General features: G+C 35.3%; 1 protein-coding gene and 1 long non-coding RNA gene across 6 annotated transcripts in view; one reads left to right on the top strand and one right to left on the bottom strand.

Moving 5' to 3' along the window:
* The window catches only part of Ocrl (Oculocerebrorenal syndrome of Lowe), an 81,782-nt gene that overhangs the window by 8,353 nt on the left and 55,413 nt on the right, over positions 1 to 18,016 (top strand). For all 5 annotated transcript variants that reach the window (XM_077421190.1, XM_077421188.1, XM_077421192.1 and 2 more), the window contains 5 exons: positions 95 to 229; positions 316 to 428; positions 519 to 661; positions 776 to 949; positions 1,028 to 1,190. In XM_077421190.1, the coding sequence (XP_077277316.1) occupies positions 95 to 229; positions 316 to 428; positions 519 to 661; positions 776 to 949; positions 1,028 to 1,190 (728 nt within the window). The remainder of the gene's footprint in view (positions 1 to 94; positions 230 to 315; positions 429 to 518; positions 662 to 775; positions 950 to 1,027; positions 1,191 to 18,016) is intronic.
* LOC143905660 (uncharacterized) lies at positions 11,715 to 13,753 on the bottom strand. The gene is made up of 2 exons (XR_013259279.1): positions 12,176 to 13,753; positions 11,715 to 12,077 (listed from the first exon to the last, which is right to left on the bottom strand). It is a non-coding gene; the product is annotated as an uncharacterized LOC143905660 (long non-coding RNA).

Raw genomic sequence — 18,016 nt, 5'->3', positions numbered from 1 at the left:
AATGATTTTTTTTATTATTTAAATAAATATCTGTAATTATAATTAAAAATTCCCTAATTAAAACTTCTTCCTTTCTTTGTTTTTTTAACTAAAGATACTAATGGTGAAGCACAGGATGGTCTTGATATATTCATGAATATCACATCGAGAAAACTTCGTCTGATATTTGAAATGAAACTTGGAGAAGCAACCAGTTCCTTAGTATCAGAGATATTTCGAGCGATAGAAGGTATGTACATGCGCGTATGCATTTGATGTAATTTTTAGTAGAAGGCATTTATAGAAGATATTCAAATAAAATAATTGTGATTTTAGTGTATCAGACTGCTAAGAGCCCAGCGGCAGAATTTTCGTGGATCGAAAAGCTAACGAGAAGTACAAGAAATTTAACTACCGGTGGTAAAGATATGCAAGATGCTGTCGATTCTGTGAGTTAATGTATAATAATAATAACAAATGTTATGGAAATAAATAAGAGTGATGGAATCTGTTGTAGAGTAAAAGTTTATTTTTTACAGTTGCTCAATCTTGAGAATCATGATTTAGCAATACCAAGACAAAGCATCGCCTCTGGTAGATCTCCAGTAGCTGCAAGAGAATCGGTGGTACGATATCAGATGGCCTGTAAAGAAGATGATTATACATATAGTAAAACATTTCGGTTCGTTATCCCACGTTATTACAACTCTGCATTCCATTTTTTTTTATTGAATTAAAAAATGTGTTTGTGCATATCACGATTATTCATGTGTAACATGATTACTTATAATTATAGTATACTTACTTGCACGTGGAACGTAAATGGACAACCCCCAAATGGCATTAAGTTAGATCAATGGTTGAGCATAGACAAAATGCCACCAGATATATACGCTATTGGATTCCAAGAATTAGACTTAAGCAAAGAGGCATTTCTATTTCACGAAACTCCCAGAGAAGAAGAATGGAGGTACGTCATTTGTGTTGAACCTGAAAAAGTAATGTGTTAGCACACAGCAATTGTTTAACTTAAAAAATTTATCCATAGGCAAATTATAGTCAATTCACTTCATCCTGGAGGAATTTATACGCAAGTTGCTCTTGTCAGATTAGTGGGCATAATGCTGTTGGTATATGCACTTGAGGCTCATGTGCCATTCATTGAAAATGTGTGTACTGACACAGTAGGAACGGGAATTATGGGGAAGTTGGTGAGTTTCTAATATTCACAATTTTATTTTACTTTAAAATCATACATGTCAAAGTACTTGTCAATTCACATCTTCAGTATATAGGGTATTCCAAAAGGTTACTGCCAAACTTAAGGAGCGTATAGAGGAGTTAAAATAGAATAAGTTTCGATTAGGAACCTATATTCTCTGAAGTAATCCTGAGTCAGTACAGGCCTTTAAATGTACAGAACTCGGATGATATACCAATGAAATAATCGTTATTTGCTCTTTTACTAGCTATAGTTTGTTTTTATTAAGGCTTTGTTAAGGATTACATTAGTTTATAAACAGAATTTACAAAAGATGTTCAAATTAGCGACCTCTACATTCAATGTAAGCATTGCATCTTCTAACAGAACTCTGGCGCATTCTCAATATCCCAGGTATCTTACGGTACCCTTAATAAAACAAAACCTTAATAAAAACAAAATAAATCTAGTGGAAGGATAGCAAATTACAATTATTTCATTGGTATATTATCCGAGTTCCATACATTCAAAGGCCTGTACTGACTCCAGGATTACTTCGGAGAACATAGGCTTTCCTAATTGAAAGTTGTTTCATTTTGACCTCTCTATACGCTCCTTAAGTTTGGCAGTAATCTTTTGAAACACCTTGTATAATGTACGCAATGTATTTGAGATAACACTGCTAAATTAAACTCGTTGAATTTAATCGTTTCTGATAAGTATTTGATTTGAAAAATTTATGAATTGTCATAAAGTTAGCGATGGAATTAAGTATCTTACAAAGTAGGTTTATATCTGTTGTCATAGTTTTGAACTCTGGATGCATTTCGTTTCATGCATAATGCACACAGTGCATCATTTATCCTTGTTTAACATTCGTAATAACAAGGTTAATAACAAGGTGAACAACAAGGATAAATGATATATTATTGGCGATTCGTGTGCGAAAGTCTTTTATGACTCTTATGACTGCGACTCATTGTAGACCCGGCCTAAGACCGTCTTAAGTACGATCTTAAAATGTTATGAATCACAGAGCCATATTATCGTAAGGGCCCCCGCATAATCAAAAATATAAGGAACGAGGAATTTTAGATATTAAGGCTCGGGCACATAGAAAAACTTAAGCAGTGAGTCTACAATCGGTTGTTGTAAGTCGTGAGTCGTAAGAATTGACCAATTATAGTCTATTATTCTTCGACCGCAAGAAGTATAATAGACTGTGATTGGTCAATTCTCACGACTCACGACTTGCGATACCCATTGTAGACCGGCCTTTTATCAGCCAAACAGTCAAGAACTTAAGACATAACGTAAGCGATAGCGAATCCAAATTGTTGATTTCCTTTCAGCTTACGTCTTACTGCTTAAGGATGTATTGGCCGTACAATCTCTGCAAAAAGTTAGCGTTTCAATAAAAAATTACTAAAATGAAGACTTTGCATGTATGTCAAACAACTCAATATTTTTTATATTAAATAATAATTAGTATTGTTTAAACAATTAAAAAATAAGAAAATTTTAGTAAAAAGTTTTTAAACTTAAAATACAATATTAATGTGATGTATGTTTTACATATAAAAAAAAGTTTTAGAAATATCTCATTTCTTAAAGGATCTGGCCAGTTTTCCTATGGCGGAATGCCCCCAGCGATATCAGGCTGATTTTCAAACATAAAGTAACCTCATGACCCAACACTAAATTACCGTTTATATCAGCTTCTAGAACAACGTGGTTCCGGAGTTATGACGTTAAATTAAAAAATCAAAGTTTTTTTTCTCCGGAACGGGAAAAGCTAGGACTTTGAAAATAAGGCTAGTAGGATATCTTAGGAAGGTTCAAACAAGTATGGTTTAATTTGACTCCGACATCTATAGGGTGTCGAAAAAAAAATAATTTTTAAAACGATAATTTTTTAACATCCGGTAGAGATACCGCTATCATATTTTATATGCAACATCACTACTTACTCATGTATAATATAATCAAGAGACACGGTAGTGTCTCGCGCCAAGTACACGCGGAGCGAGACCGACCGTGACTCTTTTACGCGACGCGACGGGTTGCGAGTACCCGAGATGTTGAGATCTCGATAACGAGTGAACGGATCAAGTTCTAAGTAGGCTTGATCGATAGCTTGGGGTCCAATTAGGGGGGGGGGGGTTTCTCTCATAATATTCCGCTACGTGCCCTACGAGCGGAGATATTGCGACGCAAAGTCCAAATGTGAAAAATTTTTTATTAAGATACTTCTTCTTCTACTTCTAACGCCGACGTCTGATATGATGACGTCATAATCAGAAACGTCACTTTCACTTTTTCGACGCTGGCGGCGCAGGTATCGCCAGTTTCGATATCGCGCGCGTATTTCGAAATTAGGTCGATAGACTTATCGGTCAGAAGGAAGATTTCTATTTAGGTAAAAATTAGGTATATATATAAATAATATATATTGAGTTAACGGAAAAGAAGATTCTCTACGCTTGGCAGAAAATGCCGATAGGGAATTTTTAAGTCGATTCTTATGAATTAAGCTTGAATTCGATGTCTAGGTATCCCAGGTTGCCGATGACGAGGTCCAGATAGTGCGCTTCATAGTTTTCGGTGTCCAGGTGTAATAACACGTTGAATTCGATGTCTACGTGTCCCAGGTTGCCGATGACGAGGTCCTCATAGTGCGCTCCGTAGTTTTCGGTGTCTACGTGTATTAATACCTTGAATTCGATGTCCACGTGTCCCAGGTTGCCGATGACGGGACCCAGATAGTGCGCTTCATAGTTTTCGGTGTCCAGGTATAATCGTACGTTGAATTTGATGTCTAGGTGTCCCAGGTTGCCGATGACGAGGTCCACATAGTGCGCTTCGTAGTTTTCGGTGTCCAGGTGTAATAATACGTTGAATGCGATGTCTAAGTGTTCCAGGTTGCCGATGACAAAGTCCACATAGTGCGCTTCATAGTTTTTGGTGTCCAGGTGTAAGAATACGTTGAATTCAATGTCTACGTGTCTCAGGTTGCCGATGACGAGGTCCACATAGTGCGCTTCGTAGTTTTCGGTGTCCAGGTGTAATAATACGTTGAATGCGATGTCTAAGTGTTCCAGGTTGCCGATGACGATGTCTAGATAGTGAGCTCCGTAGTTTTCGGTGTCTACGTGTATTAATACCTTGAATTCGATGTTTAGGTGTCCCAGGTTGCTGATGACGAGGTCCAGATAGCGCGCTCGGTAGTTTTCGGTGTCCAGGTGTAATCGTACGTTGAATTCGATGTCTAGGTGTCCCAGGTTGCCGATGACGAGGTCCACATAGTGCGCTTCGTAGTTTTCGGTGTCCAGGTGTAATAATACGTTGAATGCGATGTCTACGTGTCTCAGGTTGCCTATGACGAAGTCCACATAATGCGCTTCATAGTTTTCGGTGTCCAGGTGTAAGAATACGTTGAATTCAATGTCTACGTGTCTCAGGTTGCCGATGACGAGGTCCACATAGTGCGCTTTGTAGTTTTCGGTGTCCAGGTGTAATAATACGTTGAATGCGATGTCTAAGTGTTCCAGGTTGTCGATGACGATGTCTAGATAGTGAGCTCCGTAGTTTTCGGTGTCTACGTGTATTAATACCTTGAATTCGATGTTTAGGTGTCCCAGGTTGCTGATGACGAGGTCCAGATAGCGCGCTCGGTAGTTTTTGGTGTCTAGGTGTAATAATACCTCAAATTCGATGTCTACGTGTTCCAGGTTGCCGATGACGAGGTCCACATAATGCGCTTCATAGTTTTTGGTGTCTAGGTGTATTAATAACTTTAAATCTGAATGGGTGCGTTCAGCCGATACTCCGCTAGCCTAGCAATTGTGAGCAGTCGCTCGTTTTCGCTCGTTTCCTCTCCTTTTAATCCATTAGGTCAAAAGAGAGGAAACGAGCGAAAACGAGCGTCTGCTCACGATTGCTAGGCTAGAGGAGTATCGGCTGAACGCACCCAATGTAGGACACGTAGATATCGAATTCGAGGTATTAATACATGTAGACACTAAAAACTACGAAGCGCACTATGTGGACCTCGTCATCGGCAACTTGGAACACGTGGCCATCGAATTCAAGGTATTAATACACCTGTACACCGAAAACTATAGAGCGCACTATGTGGACCTCGTCATTAGCAACCTGGGACACCTAGACATTAAATTCAATCTTGATTCATAAGAATCGACTTAAAATTTCCCTAGCGGCAGAATTAGAATTGTCATGACATAATAAAAATTGCTAAATTAAAATTATGTCAAGACATAATAAAAATTGGACAAAAATTATGTCTAGACATAATAAAAATTGGATGAATTAAAATTATGTCTGACGTAAAAATAATTATCAAAAATATCGATACCTGAAGATATCGGTACATACATATACAGTTGCGAACAACATTCAGTAAGACACGCAAATAAAAATAAATAAAGAATTTTACAGTTAACGACTTATTAACATTAATCATGCTTTATTGCGATTATGTTTTATGTTGAAATTGAAAAATATATACAAGGTGTACAACTAAAAGGGTTACAGATTATTATTTAAAAAAAACTAAGCAAAATATTAAATTGTTGTTTTCTTTAGAAATAATAGTCCGTAACAATTTTAGCTTCATACCTTGTATTATATACTGTTTATAAGATTATAAGATATATTGTTTATAAGATTAAGATGGGTAACACTACAAAATGGCGTGATATCCGTACAAAATTACCTTTTAAAAAAAAGGTAAAAAAGAGCGCCAAGTACACGCATAGTAGTGTATATGTATTATGTTGTTACCCTGTTATGTTGTTACCTCGAAAAAAACAAAGTGGTAGTATTATACCTCCAAATAGCTTTATCCTGTACATACTGTTTATAAAATGCGTAATATACTACAAAAAGGCGTGATATCCGCACAAAATTACCTTTTTTAAAAAAGGTAAAAAAAAGGCGCCAAGTACACGTATAGTAGTGTATATGTTGTTACCTAAAAAAAATGAAAGTGGTAGTATTATACCTCGAAAAAACTTAAGTAACAAGTGGTAGACTTTTATATCTCGAAAAATTTCGAAAAAATCTAAGCAGTAGTATCTTTATTTCCGAAAAATTATAACTCAAGTGATACACGTCACAAAATTATGTTTCCTTATCAAAAAGAAAAGTCGCGCTTCAATTACAAAAAAGAAATGATATCTCTTTAAATTAGAGCGCCAATTACAGAGAGAACATGTATATTGCCTCAAAAAATAATTGTTGCACTACTTTGAAAAATCTTTACATTGTGTCAATTAGAAAAGAATGTATGATAACAATTTTATAAGATTAAAAATTTTATTTAAATTTAACAAGGGAATACAAGATATTTAAATACAAAGTTTACATGTGTATTTTTTAATGGTCACAAAGAATTACAGAGGTAACAGTACAAAATACAAATATTTTATTAAAATATTTAATCCAACGAGGGAATACAATTTGTATTTAAATATAAATTTTATATATGTATTTTTCAATAAAATAAAATATTTAATCACAAAGAATTACAAAGGTAACAGTACAAAATAAAAATATTTTATTAAAATACATAAATTTTTCTTGTAAAAAAACTTGGCGCTGTTAAACCTCGAAATTTTAAATAAATAAATAAATTTATTCTATACTTAATTATAAGCCGCATTATCCGCCGTCCGCGTCGTCACGCACACCCATATCATTCACTCCCACATCCACGCTGATAATCATTTAATATTACTCCCATCGCATTTTTCTCTAAATTATTTTTATTTACTGTTGTCCTTATTTATTTAAAATTTCGAGGTCTAACAGCGCCAAGTTTTTTTACAAGAAAAATTTATGTATTTTAATAAAATATTTTTATTTTGTACTGTTACCTTTGTAATTCTTTGTGATTAAATATTTTATTTTATTGAAAAATACATATATAAAATTTATATTTAAATACAAATTGTATTCCCTCGTTGGATTAAATATTTTAATAAAATATTTGTATTTTGTACTGTTACCTCTGTAATTCTTTGTGACCATTAAAAAATACACATGTAAACTTTGTATTTAAATATCTTGTATTCCCTTGTTAAATTTAAATAAAATTTTTTAATCTTATAAAATTGTTATCATACATTCTTTTCTAATTGACACAATGTAAAGATTTTTCAAAGTAGTGCAACAATTATTTTTTGAGGCAATATACATGTTCTCTCTGTAATTGGCGCTCTAATTTAAAGAGATATCATTTCTTTTTTGTAATTGTAATAGATCACTTGAAGCGCGACTTTTCTTTTTGATAAGGTATATTTTACTCGAGATGATCGTAGCGGTACAACATGGTTAAAAACACAAAAAATCAAATCACTTGAGTTACAATGAGTTAGGTCCTTTGATTTTTCTTTTTTATTTAATTTTACTATTTTTTTTTATTTAATTTAGATTTTACGGTACTTTTATAATTGTAAATGGCACTCACTTTCTAAAAAAAAAAAAAAAAGGATATTTTTGGTTTTCTTTTTTGTTTTTAATCACGTACCAAGTAAGTACAGTTTAAAGTTTAGAGTTTAAAGTAAAGTATTTTTTCGGCGAGACGGCTGGTCTAGTAGGTAGAGCGCCAGATTCGTAATCCGGAGCAGGTTGCAATAGCCGGGTTCGAATCCCACTAGGCCACTTAGAATTTTCTCAAGAATTTTCTCTGCTGTAACACGCTGCCCCCGCCACCTAGGTATCCCTAGATGGAAACTGGGCTCCGTTTTTCGGAAGAGACGTTAAACCGTTGGTCCAAAGGGTTAAAGTGAGAGGAGAAGGTTAGCATTGTGGAGGTTTGGGTAACGTTTCTAAGAAAAAAAAAAACGCCTTGCAAACCCTGCGGGGATAAGCAATAAAGATAGTTTAGTAAAGTATTTTTTCCATTTATAGAAATTGTTTTATTAATATACTATTTTGTTTAGCAGCGCCAAGTTTTTTAAATTAAAATTTTTGAAACTTTTATGAAACAATTATTTATTCTTATTTCTTACTTCTTTTAAATAAATGTTTAATTTTGTACTAATTTTTATATATTACTTAAGTTGAGTAAGGTAACACAATTTTATATTATTCTTCTAAGGAGAATTAAATAAGCTACTATTACTTGAATTAGAATAGGAAGATCCTTGAATGGGAATACAAAGATACGTACCACTTGGGTTTAAATTTTTAAAAGCACAAAAATTATTTTTGAGGTAATACATATATGTAATTGGTGGTTTTGGATTAGAATGTTTTGGATTTATATTTTACTCGAAATGATCGTGGCGGTACATGGTTAAAAACATAAAAGAAAACCAAAAATATCCGTTTTTTTAAGAGAGTGCTATTTTAAAATTACTGTAAAATCTAAATTAAATCAAAGAATAGTAAAATTAAATCAAAAAGAAAAATTAAAAGACTCATTGTAACTCAAGTGTAAAAGAAGGGATATTTTTGATTTTTTGTTTTTATATGTTGTACCGCTACGATCATCTCGAGTAAAATATATTATACATGGGTAAGTAGTGATATTGCATATAAAATATGATAGTGGGGTATCTCTACCGAGTATTAAAAAAATATTGTTTTGAAAAATTTTTTCGACACTTTATAGATGTCGGAGTCAAATTAAACCATATTTGTTTGAACCCTCCTAAGGTATCCTACTACCCATATTTTTTTCAAGATTCTAGTTTTTCTCGTTCCGGAGAAAAAAAAATTTGATTTTTTAATTTGACGCTCTAACTTCGGAACCATGTTGTTCTAGAAGCTGTTATAAACGGTAATTTAGTGTTGGGTCATGAGGTTAGTTAATGTGTGAAAATCAGCTCGATATTGCTGGGGGCATTCCGCCATAAAAAAACTGGCCAGACCCTTTATATCCTCTTCTAAATTTACAGCAAAAATGTCGATTCTCCATAAAAGATAATGTTAATTTTATCAACCTTAAACTTTAATAACTCTCAAATCGTTTAATAAATCAGTTACAGAGCATTTTTAATTTAATTTAAAAAAAACATCTCAAAATTTCAGCTATTTCTGAATATATTTGACGTAGGGAAGACCGGGGCGAAGTCGTCACTATTTTTTCGGTGCTGATTTTTAACAACAAAACAAATAATTTTAGTAAAATGTGATATACCGTTGTAAAGAGTAAACCCTTGGCTACAAAATTTATAAGGACATTTTTGGTCTACGTAGCTTTGTGAAAACGACGAAAGTGCAAAAATTGAAATGTCAAAATTGCCGGGGCGGAGTCGTCACTCCATTCTTGGACTGAATTTTAAATGAAAATTTATAATTCCGATCATGAAAAATGATAGGATGCATTTTATTAATTATTTTTTAATAGAAAAATGGAAACATTAATTAAAAACACAATGGCGAAAATAATTAGAGCGCAAGAAAAGCGCACACACTTATGTGACCTACGCTTGCACGAAATACACTGTTTCTCGTCTCAGCTCTATTCTGTCATCTCTGAGCACACACAGCACATATATCTAAGTCCTCGCCGGAATCCGACCACTGCTGCTTCTTTGATTTTGATTTTCGCCCGAAGTCTCTATGATATGGCTTGGTGACGACTTTGTCCTGGACATAGATTTTAAGTTTGATCGTTCATGAAATATTAGAAATCAACAAAAATAAAAAATTTCACTGAATTTGTGTTTAGCATGTATTACTCTTTAGAATCACTTATCTTGAGATTCGGAGAGAAAATATTTAAAATATTTAAAATTTTTGACGCGCAAAAAATTTTACTTTTAATTTCCGAAAACACGCCTTAATGAAAATTACAACATGGCTTATAATCTCACTAAACTCCGTTAGTCACATGGGCACCATAAGTAGTGTTTACAATATTAATGGCGAGTTTACACAACATACAAATTTCGAGATAATTGTTGACGACTCCGCCTCGGTGACGACTCCCCGCCGGTCTCCCCTACCTCCAATACATCCTTAAAATCGTTATAACTCAGAAACCATTTAGTGGATTCGTTTAAACTTTCTTGCAGCACATCAGGAAGAAATAAGTGATATTAGATCAATTTTTTTTTAATATAAAAAGGCATTCTTAAAGAAGAAAAAGATGTCGGTTTTTCAAATTTTTTAATTTTTGTCGTGTTGGCGTACAACTTTATGACACAATGTCGGTAGCGCATCGGTTTTCGGCATACAGTGTAGCAACGAGCTGATTTATCTGAAAGCAAAAAACCAATATTTTTGTTAAAGCTAGTCAATTTCGCGGAGATTGAACCTACTTGTAAATAAAAATATGAAAAATTGACGGAGTCACAGCAATAGCAAGAAAAGTGACATTTTTTCAATCAAAAAATTAATTTTTTATTATTAATTAAAATGCTATAAATAAACAATAAAGTTATAACAGTAAATCTCTGGTTCAATCCCTGGAGAAAATTATAAGGAATCGAATCGTACTTTGCAAAAGTTATTGATTAATCACTTTTTGAGTTATCCTGCACGCCAAGTTGGAAAAATTAGTTTTGAGAAAAATACGTTTAAAGTTTACTTCTTTGCTGTCAGGCGAAAAAGCACATAAAGATGCATGAAGATTTCAGTATAAAAGGTTCTTAAGGTCGCTGAATCAGAATCTGATATCAGATTTTCAATATTTAAAATGGTGGATTATTATGGCGAGTAAAAAAAAACACAGTTAAATAAAGAAATGAAGTTTTTGATATTTTTACGATACTTACAGTTAAATTAGTCCGCTATTCCGGGCCCATAAAATGCCTTCCTTTTTCTCGAAGGATTCATTTTATCACGGTTTGCAGACACATACACACAAAAATACACATAAATACAAACACACGTTTATACCAGATAGAGCATTATAGTTGAGAATCTAGGCAGGTATAAACAAAATTTTATTCCTACAACGATAGAATGAGGAAACTGCAAAGTCGGTACAGACGCATATTTGTGCTGTATCGATCCAAAGCGCGTCTCACTTTTTGGAGCAAAATCGTATTTTCCCACATCATATTATTTTTTAAGATATAAATAAAAAAAAATTAAGAATAGTTTCTTTAGTAAAGAGAGTTATAATGGAAAGTTGTAAATAAGGATGGTACAAACCAAACTATCAAAGGAACAGCTTAACTAGTAGTGAGCAATAACATTAAAAGATGTTTTGTTTAGAAAATGTTTTATTGTACAAAACTTACAAATAAACAGCTTTCGTAGTTCGCCAGTGATAAATAAATATATTTCGCCGTGCGAAATTTGATGTACGAAACTTTGCCAGTTAAGTCGAGAAACTGAAATATAGAACTTACAAATTTTAAATTACATGACTAAATATTGTCATAATTTTTAGGTCAGCGGCAACCCTAATTAGCAATAAAAAATTTCTTAAATATTATCATTACACATTTACTAAATTTTCTAACAAAACTATTCGCACAATTTGATTTGATTTTATTTAATTTCATTGAAATTTTAATTTTATTTTTTTTTCATTAAAAGTAAATAAATTTGTAGTATAAAATCATAACAATTAAGCACATAATTATGGCAAACATTTAATCAAATTTATTTATTATTTGATTAATGATGCAATTAATAGAAATGTAAATAAAGCAATAAAAAACAGGAATTTATTGATACAATTATTTATCGATACAACACTATGCAGTGCGCTTACGACATGTTAGTTGATTACACCATCTTTGCTCCTTTGTAACCTCTGGTATTATTGACACATATACATCTTTCTGAGACTACATGGCACAACTCAGAAAGATGTTTTGCTTGGTACTCCCTCAAAGTGGCAGATTTAAATAGTTCCCATTGCTGCTCAATGTCAGTGCAACCAAGGTCATCTAGTTCTGACTCTTTAACTCTGAAAACAAGAGAACAAATTTGGTATTATTAAAACAAACTTCTTTATAGCTTTGCAATGAGTGTCCAATATAATAGCAATTAAATAAAGTAACATACTTGGACAGATATAGCATCACTGCAACAATGTGTTTACACTTTTGTGATTGACCAGCTGGACATCTACATTCTAGAGACTGCTCACTTATAAGCCTTAAGCCAAAATCCTTAGACAACTCAACCTAAAGGTCAACTAAATAAGGATGTTGATTGCTCAAGCCAGAAGTTCTGAGGACAAGCGCTTGCAAAAGTACTATGGGAGCTTTCTTATTTTTCTTGCTAATAAAGATGATCAATCCACTTTTTAGTCTCTTTGCTTTCACGTCTCACAAATATAAACATATTTCAGAGAAATTTTTGTTACGCGATAATACCTGTTACACGTGCATATAAAAAATACGATAGATTTTTCAGAAAATTAGTGCCTGTCACACGTGCATATAAATACAGCTTAACTTTTACAACTTTTACAAGACAACATATACGTACGTGTGCGATTTTGGATAGATAACACTTTCCTTCTTTAATCTCCTCGGCATCAGCTTCTTGCCATCAATATATATTTCACTATCACTATACCGCGGCGATGATCACGACTGTCACTATCTATTTCTAGGTTATAACTGACTTACGTTTACGCGTCACGCGCGAGCGTTACTTCTGTAGTACTTACAATAATTCATTTGTTTACACGGAATAAATTATCGTAAGTTACCACAAAACCTCGTTTACATGGAGGAATTATCGTAAGTTATTACAGAAGTAATGCTCGCGTAAACATAATTATATATCTCCGACCCGCTGATATTTCACCTCTTGTGACATCCACATCCTAATTTCGTGGCACTTCGATCCTTGCGCGACCGTGGTCTCTCATCGTTAAATACTACGATTGTTTATAATTCCGAAATTTAACGATGAGACCACAGTGTTATTACACGCGAACGTGATGTATTACTAGTGTTCGGGCGTCGCTTTCCGACGGTCGCCCTGAATCTGGATTCCGCTCAGAGTTGAGCGAGAAGCGTGGATAACGCGAGTCGTAAATTCGCGGGAGGAATGAGGATTAAAGCACTCGGAACACAGATTGCACAAAGAAATATATAGTCTTTATTTCAAGAACGGAAAAGACGCGAGGGGGAACAACGGATCGTGCGCCGCGGATTTGGAAATCTTCTGAGTCGTTCGTACTTTTCTGCCAGGTATCGCGAACGGAAATCTTGTCTCAGCTTCTCGCATCGAAGCCTCTCGCGGAGCGGAGATCTTGTACGCGTCGAACGGAAATCTTGAGCGCGCGGCAGAAGAACGATCGCGAGCGGAGCACGACCGGAAGTTTTCGGACCCCTCGCTAAGTAGTACACTTAATGAAAGAATATACCGTTAGACCGTCGTGAGACAGGTTAGTTTTACCCTACTGATGACCAGTCATTGCGATAGTAATCCTGCTCAGTACGAGAGGAACCGCAGGTTCGGACATTTGGTTCACGCACTCGGTCGAGCGGCCGGTGGTGCGAAGCTACCATCCGTGGGATTATGCCTGAACGCCTCTAAGGCCGTATCCTCTCTAGTCAAAGGTGGCAATGATATCTCTAGGAGTCTCGTGAGTCGAAAGGCTCAAAACAATGTGACACACTACTAGGCGGCCGGTCCCCCTTAAACGGGGAGACCCGGTCGTCGCACGAGCCCGGTTTGCCGTACGGCGCCTCTGCCCGTCGTCGGGATCTCACCGCTTACGACGGCACGGCGTCTAACGGTCGAACATGAGTTTCGCGAGTTCGATGTCGAGACTCGGAATCGTCTGTAGACGACTTAGGTACGGTATAAGTAACTTTGATCCGCACTTTAAGACGGAGCGAGCGAGTAGCGATTCAAGCAGCGATTTAAGAGGGAGAGAGCCGTGCTGTCTTTAGACGAGGATTGATACGCGACGACTTTCGGCTATGAGTTCGAGCCCACGACTTGAGGCTAGGAATCCTCAGCAACGACTGACTGTCCGGCGAGCGAATTCGCCGTTTACTCAAGAGGGTTGATTTTCCGGAACGAACGCGCTATGAGAGCTGAATCGCTATTCGTCCGTATGGTCACATCACGCGTCACAACAGCCGTTTCCGTGCTTCGACAAATAAGGGAGCACTCTCGTAACGCGTGATCGCGATCGATGGGCTTCGAGGGCGCGGGGATCGCGGGGAACGTATGTTTCGCACAAGTTCGACAGAGCTCGAACCACATAAACATCGGTATTTCTTGATGTTAAATATAATAATGTTTTCGAGCCGATGTTTCGCGTAGGAAAGTTCGACGGATCTCGAACAACTAGCAATTACTAGGTTATAATAACTGACTGACAGCGCGCTGTCCACGCGAACGCACTAAGCGACGGCGCGCACGTACGCGTATATGCTGTCTCTTTTTAGTGTAGCAACACTGTTACAGCATGGAGGGGACCCGGGGGGACGCTCGACATGTTCTCAAATGCCATCTATCGAGACAAAAACCAACCGTAGGTTTCAACCGTACGGCGACGACGACGTATCTTAATGTAAAATTTAACATTTCAGACTTTGCATCGTAATATCTTCGCTCGTAGAGCACGTAGCGGAAAAATAAAAACACTTATTTTATAAATCGACCTTAAGCTATCGATCAAGCCTACTTAGAACTTGATCCGTTTACTCGTTATTGAGATTTCAACATCTCGAGTACTCGCAACTTGTGCGTTCGCGTAAATGAATCACGGTGCGTCTTGCTCCGCGCGTACTTGGCGCGAGACACTACCATGTCTCTTGATCCCTCTGTGGCTTTCATTACGTCATCTATTACGAACAGCATTTTAAAAAGTACAAGAAATAAGAAAATGCTGTTAAACCACAGCTAACCTACCTACGACCAGTCTATCTGTCTTACGCCAGTTTCACATTTTGCCACCAGGAGCGCTCGCGAAATCTTTGCGTCGCCATTATGCAAGAAAAAATTGATTTTTTTGTTTGGTTACACTATAATCCTCCCTTAAGTTTTTCTATGTGCCCAGGGACCGTATTCTCGAGCCTGCCCTAATGATTTTCGTATGCGACTTTCTATTTGAAAAGCATTGAATTTTTCATGCGAGTTTCATGAAAACGATTCGAGAATAGGGCCCCTGGTCTTTAGCAATCAGGACTAAGGCCGGTATTCATAGTTGGTTTTTATTTCAAGACCGTCTTAAGTAATGTCTTAAGATGCTAATACGGCTCTGTGATTGGTTCATAACATCTTAAGATTGTACTTAAGATGGGCTTAAACAGAGAGAAACCTAAGAGCGGCCATCCCGCTTCGGGGGACGCCTGTTCTAATCTGTCCTCTGAGAAAGTGGACGTCAACTACGGCGTTACGCTCGGTAACGATCAGAGAAAACTCGGGTAACGATACATGGGTTCGTATCCGTGCTATGGTTCGTGTCCGAACTACTCAGATGGAGGGGATGTGCTGGTCGCGCAAGCCCCTCTTCTGTCCGTGTACGCTCGGCACTCGACAAGCTTCGCGCGGGGAGAGAAGGGCAGACATACGATCTGGGACCGTATTCTAGAACCTGCATTAATGATTTTCGTATGCGACTTTCTATTTGAAAAGCAATGAATTTTGCATGCGAGTTTCATGAAAACGATTCAAGAATAGGGCCCCTGCTGTTTCCTTCTCTCTTGAGCTGCCTTGAGCTGTTAGAGGCCACGCATTTCGGGTATCGCTTCTCGTGTCTCGCCGAGTGCCGAGTCTCGAGTTGGCAAATCGACGATGCGCTATGTTACATTTATGTTTATATTTACGTGTTTTAATTGTTATATTTATTATTATTGCAATTATATTTACAAAAAAATTGCAAATTAATAAATAAATTATATTAAACATAAAATCACGTATGATCATGTACTTCCGTAGTTTTTGTACCGTTAAAATTAAACATAAAATTAATTAATTAAGTAAATATTTATAAACATAAAAACTAAAATTCGTAAATGTTAATGTATAGAAATTCCCGTTCTGGCCAATATACTTTTTTATCTAGAAAAAAAGTCATATTAAAAACATTAACTTTGGCATAATATTGAAATTCAATATTTAAATGCATAATAATAGTAAAATATTAACTATCAAGAAAAAAAAGGTAGTTTATAGTGTTCTTTTTACTCTTATTAAATTTGCCAAATCACGAGCACCAAAAGAGGGATATTGGATTAAAATAAAAACAATTTATTATACAAATAATGCACACGGTTAATGTTTCGACTATAGTTAGTCTTCTTCGGAACGGATTATTACGAAAGAAGAAGATAAATATCAAGAAACATGATAATTAATGTAAATTTTTTTACAACCCAAATTTTTGACTTTTATAGTCTGATAAAAAAAACTAGTTGAGTAAAAAAAAAATTTCCCGATGGAAACGAGAAAAACTATCGCAAAACATTGTGTATAAATTTGAAGCAAATCGGTCCAGCCGTTCTCGAGATATTCTGATCACCGTCCGCGAGGAACACATTAACGCCGGCCACGAGAACAGCGCCCGAATTTCACCTTTCTTTCTTGCGGTCTACTCATATGTACCCCCTTAAACTTTGCATGTTCACTTCACCTTATTTTAAAATTTTATTTTTATTTTTTAAGTAACAAAAATGCTTTTTTTCTATTATATTATAGGTATTCTGGTCACTAGAAGGTATAAATGACAGACGGTGTAAATAATTCTAGCTGTTCTATAGGTATCTGAAACGCAAAAAGCTAAAATTTTCTTATTCAGAAAAAGTATATGTGGCTATCGTCTGAACTAAAACTAAACCAATATTTCCATTCTAGGCAGCCTTTTTATCAAAAATATATTATTAATAAATATTAAATAAACAATTTACGGTCTGAGCTTGGATTTTATAGTAGCCTAATAATATTTTGTATATACTATATTTACATATTTTTTTCAACCTTAATAAACTACGCGCCAACTAACTTGTCAGACTTATAACACAGCTCCTATTGGAGTAGTAAAATCCCCTCACTGCCCACTAATTAAATCGATTTAAATAACAGTAAAAAATTTACTACTTCAACACACGAGCTGTGTTGTAAGTCTGACAAGTTATGTCGGTGCGCAGTTTATTAAGGTTGGAAAAAATATACGTGTAGTACACAAAAAATATTATTAGGCTATTAAGATCCAAGCTCGAACCGTAAACGGCTTATTTAATATTGATTGATTGTATAACGGTCACATAAAACGGGGGGTCTTATTTCTCTTATATTATTAAAAATATTATAACTTTTTTTTTTAAATTTTGTTAGTATTTTATTAAAAGAAAAAAACTAATAAATTGTTGGAAATGGCGACCTATGATGGAGACAACGACGACCGGCGCCCCCGCGCCTGATACCAGTGTGCGCACGCAGCGCCCATGTATACCCCCACTTCCTCTACCTCTTCAGTCCGCTCTTTACCATTGTCGGTTACACACGTGTCCACTCTCTATGTAACGTTCCTTATAATAAACCTCATTATAGTTTATAACCAATATTCAATTATTTGCGATCCGCGTGCCTCAACATAAATGTATAATGTTTATTCTAGTTCAGACAATAACCACACTTATTCTGAATAAGAAAATTTTTTGTTTTTGGGTTTCTGATACCTATAGAACTGCCAGAATCATTTACTCCGTCTGTCATTTACACCTTCTAGTGATCAGGATATAACATAAAAAAAATAGCATTTTTCTTACTTAAAAAATAAAAATAAATTTTTAAAATAAGGTTAAATAAGAACATGCAAAGTTTAATAATATTCGTTTTCTTTGATCCGGTATAAAAAATCCCTATGTATGAAAAATACTTATTTTTAAGACTTTTTAAACTAGAATACACCCTTAATTTATTGTTTGTTAT

The sequence above is a fragment of the Temnothorax americanus genome, unplaced genomic scaffold (assembly GCF_048541705.1).
Source record: "Temnothorax americanus isolate GAGA-0224 unplaced genomic scaffold, ASM4854170v1 Scaffold65, whole genome shotgun sequence".
Classification (NCBI taxonomy): domain Eukaryota; kingdom Metazoa; phylum Arthropoda; class Insecta; order Hymenoptera; family Formicidae; genus Temnothorax; species Temnothorax americanus.
Note: the sequence above shows the minus strand (reverse complement) of the source record. Positions and strands in the feature narration are given on the sequence as shown.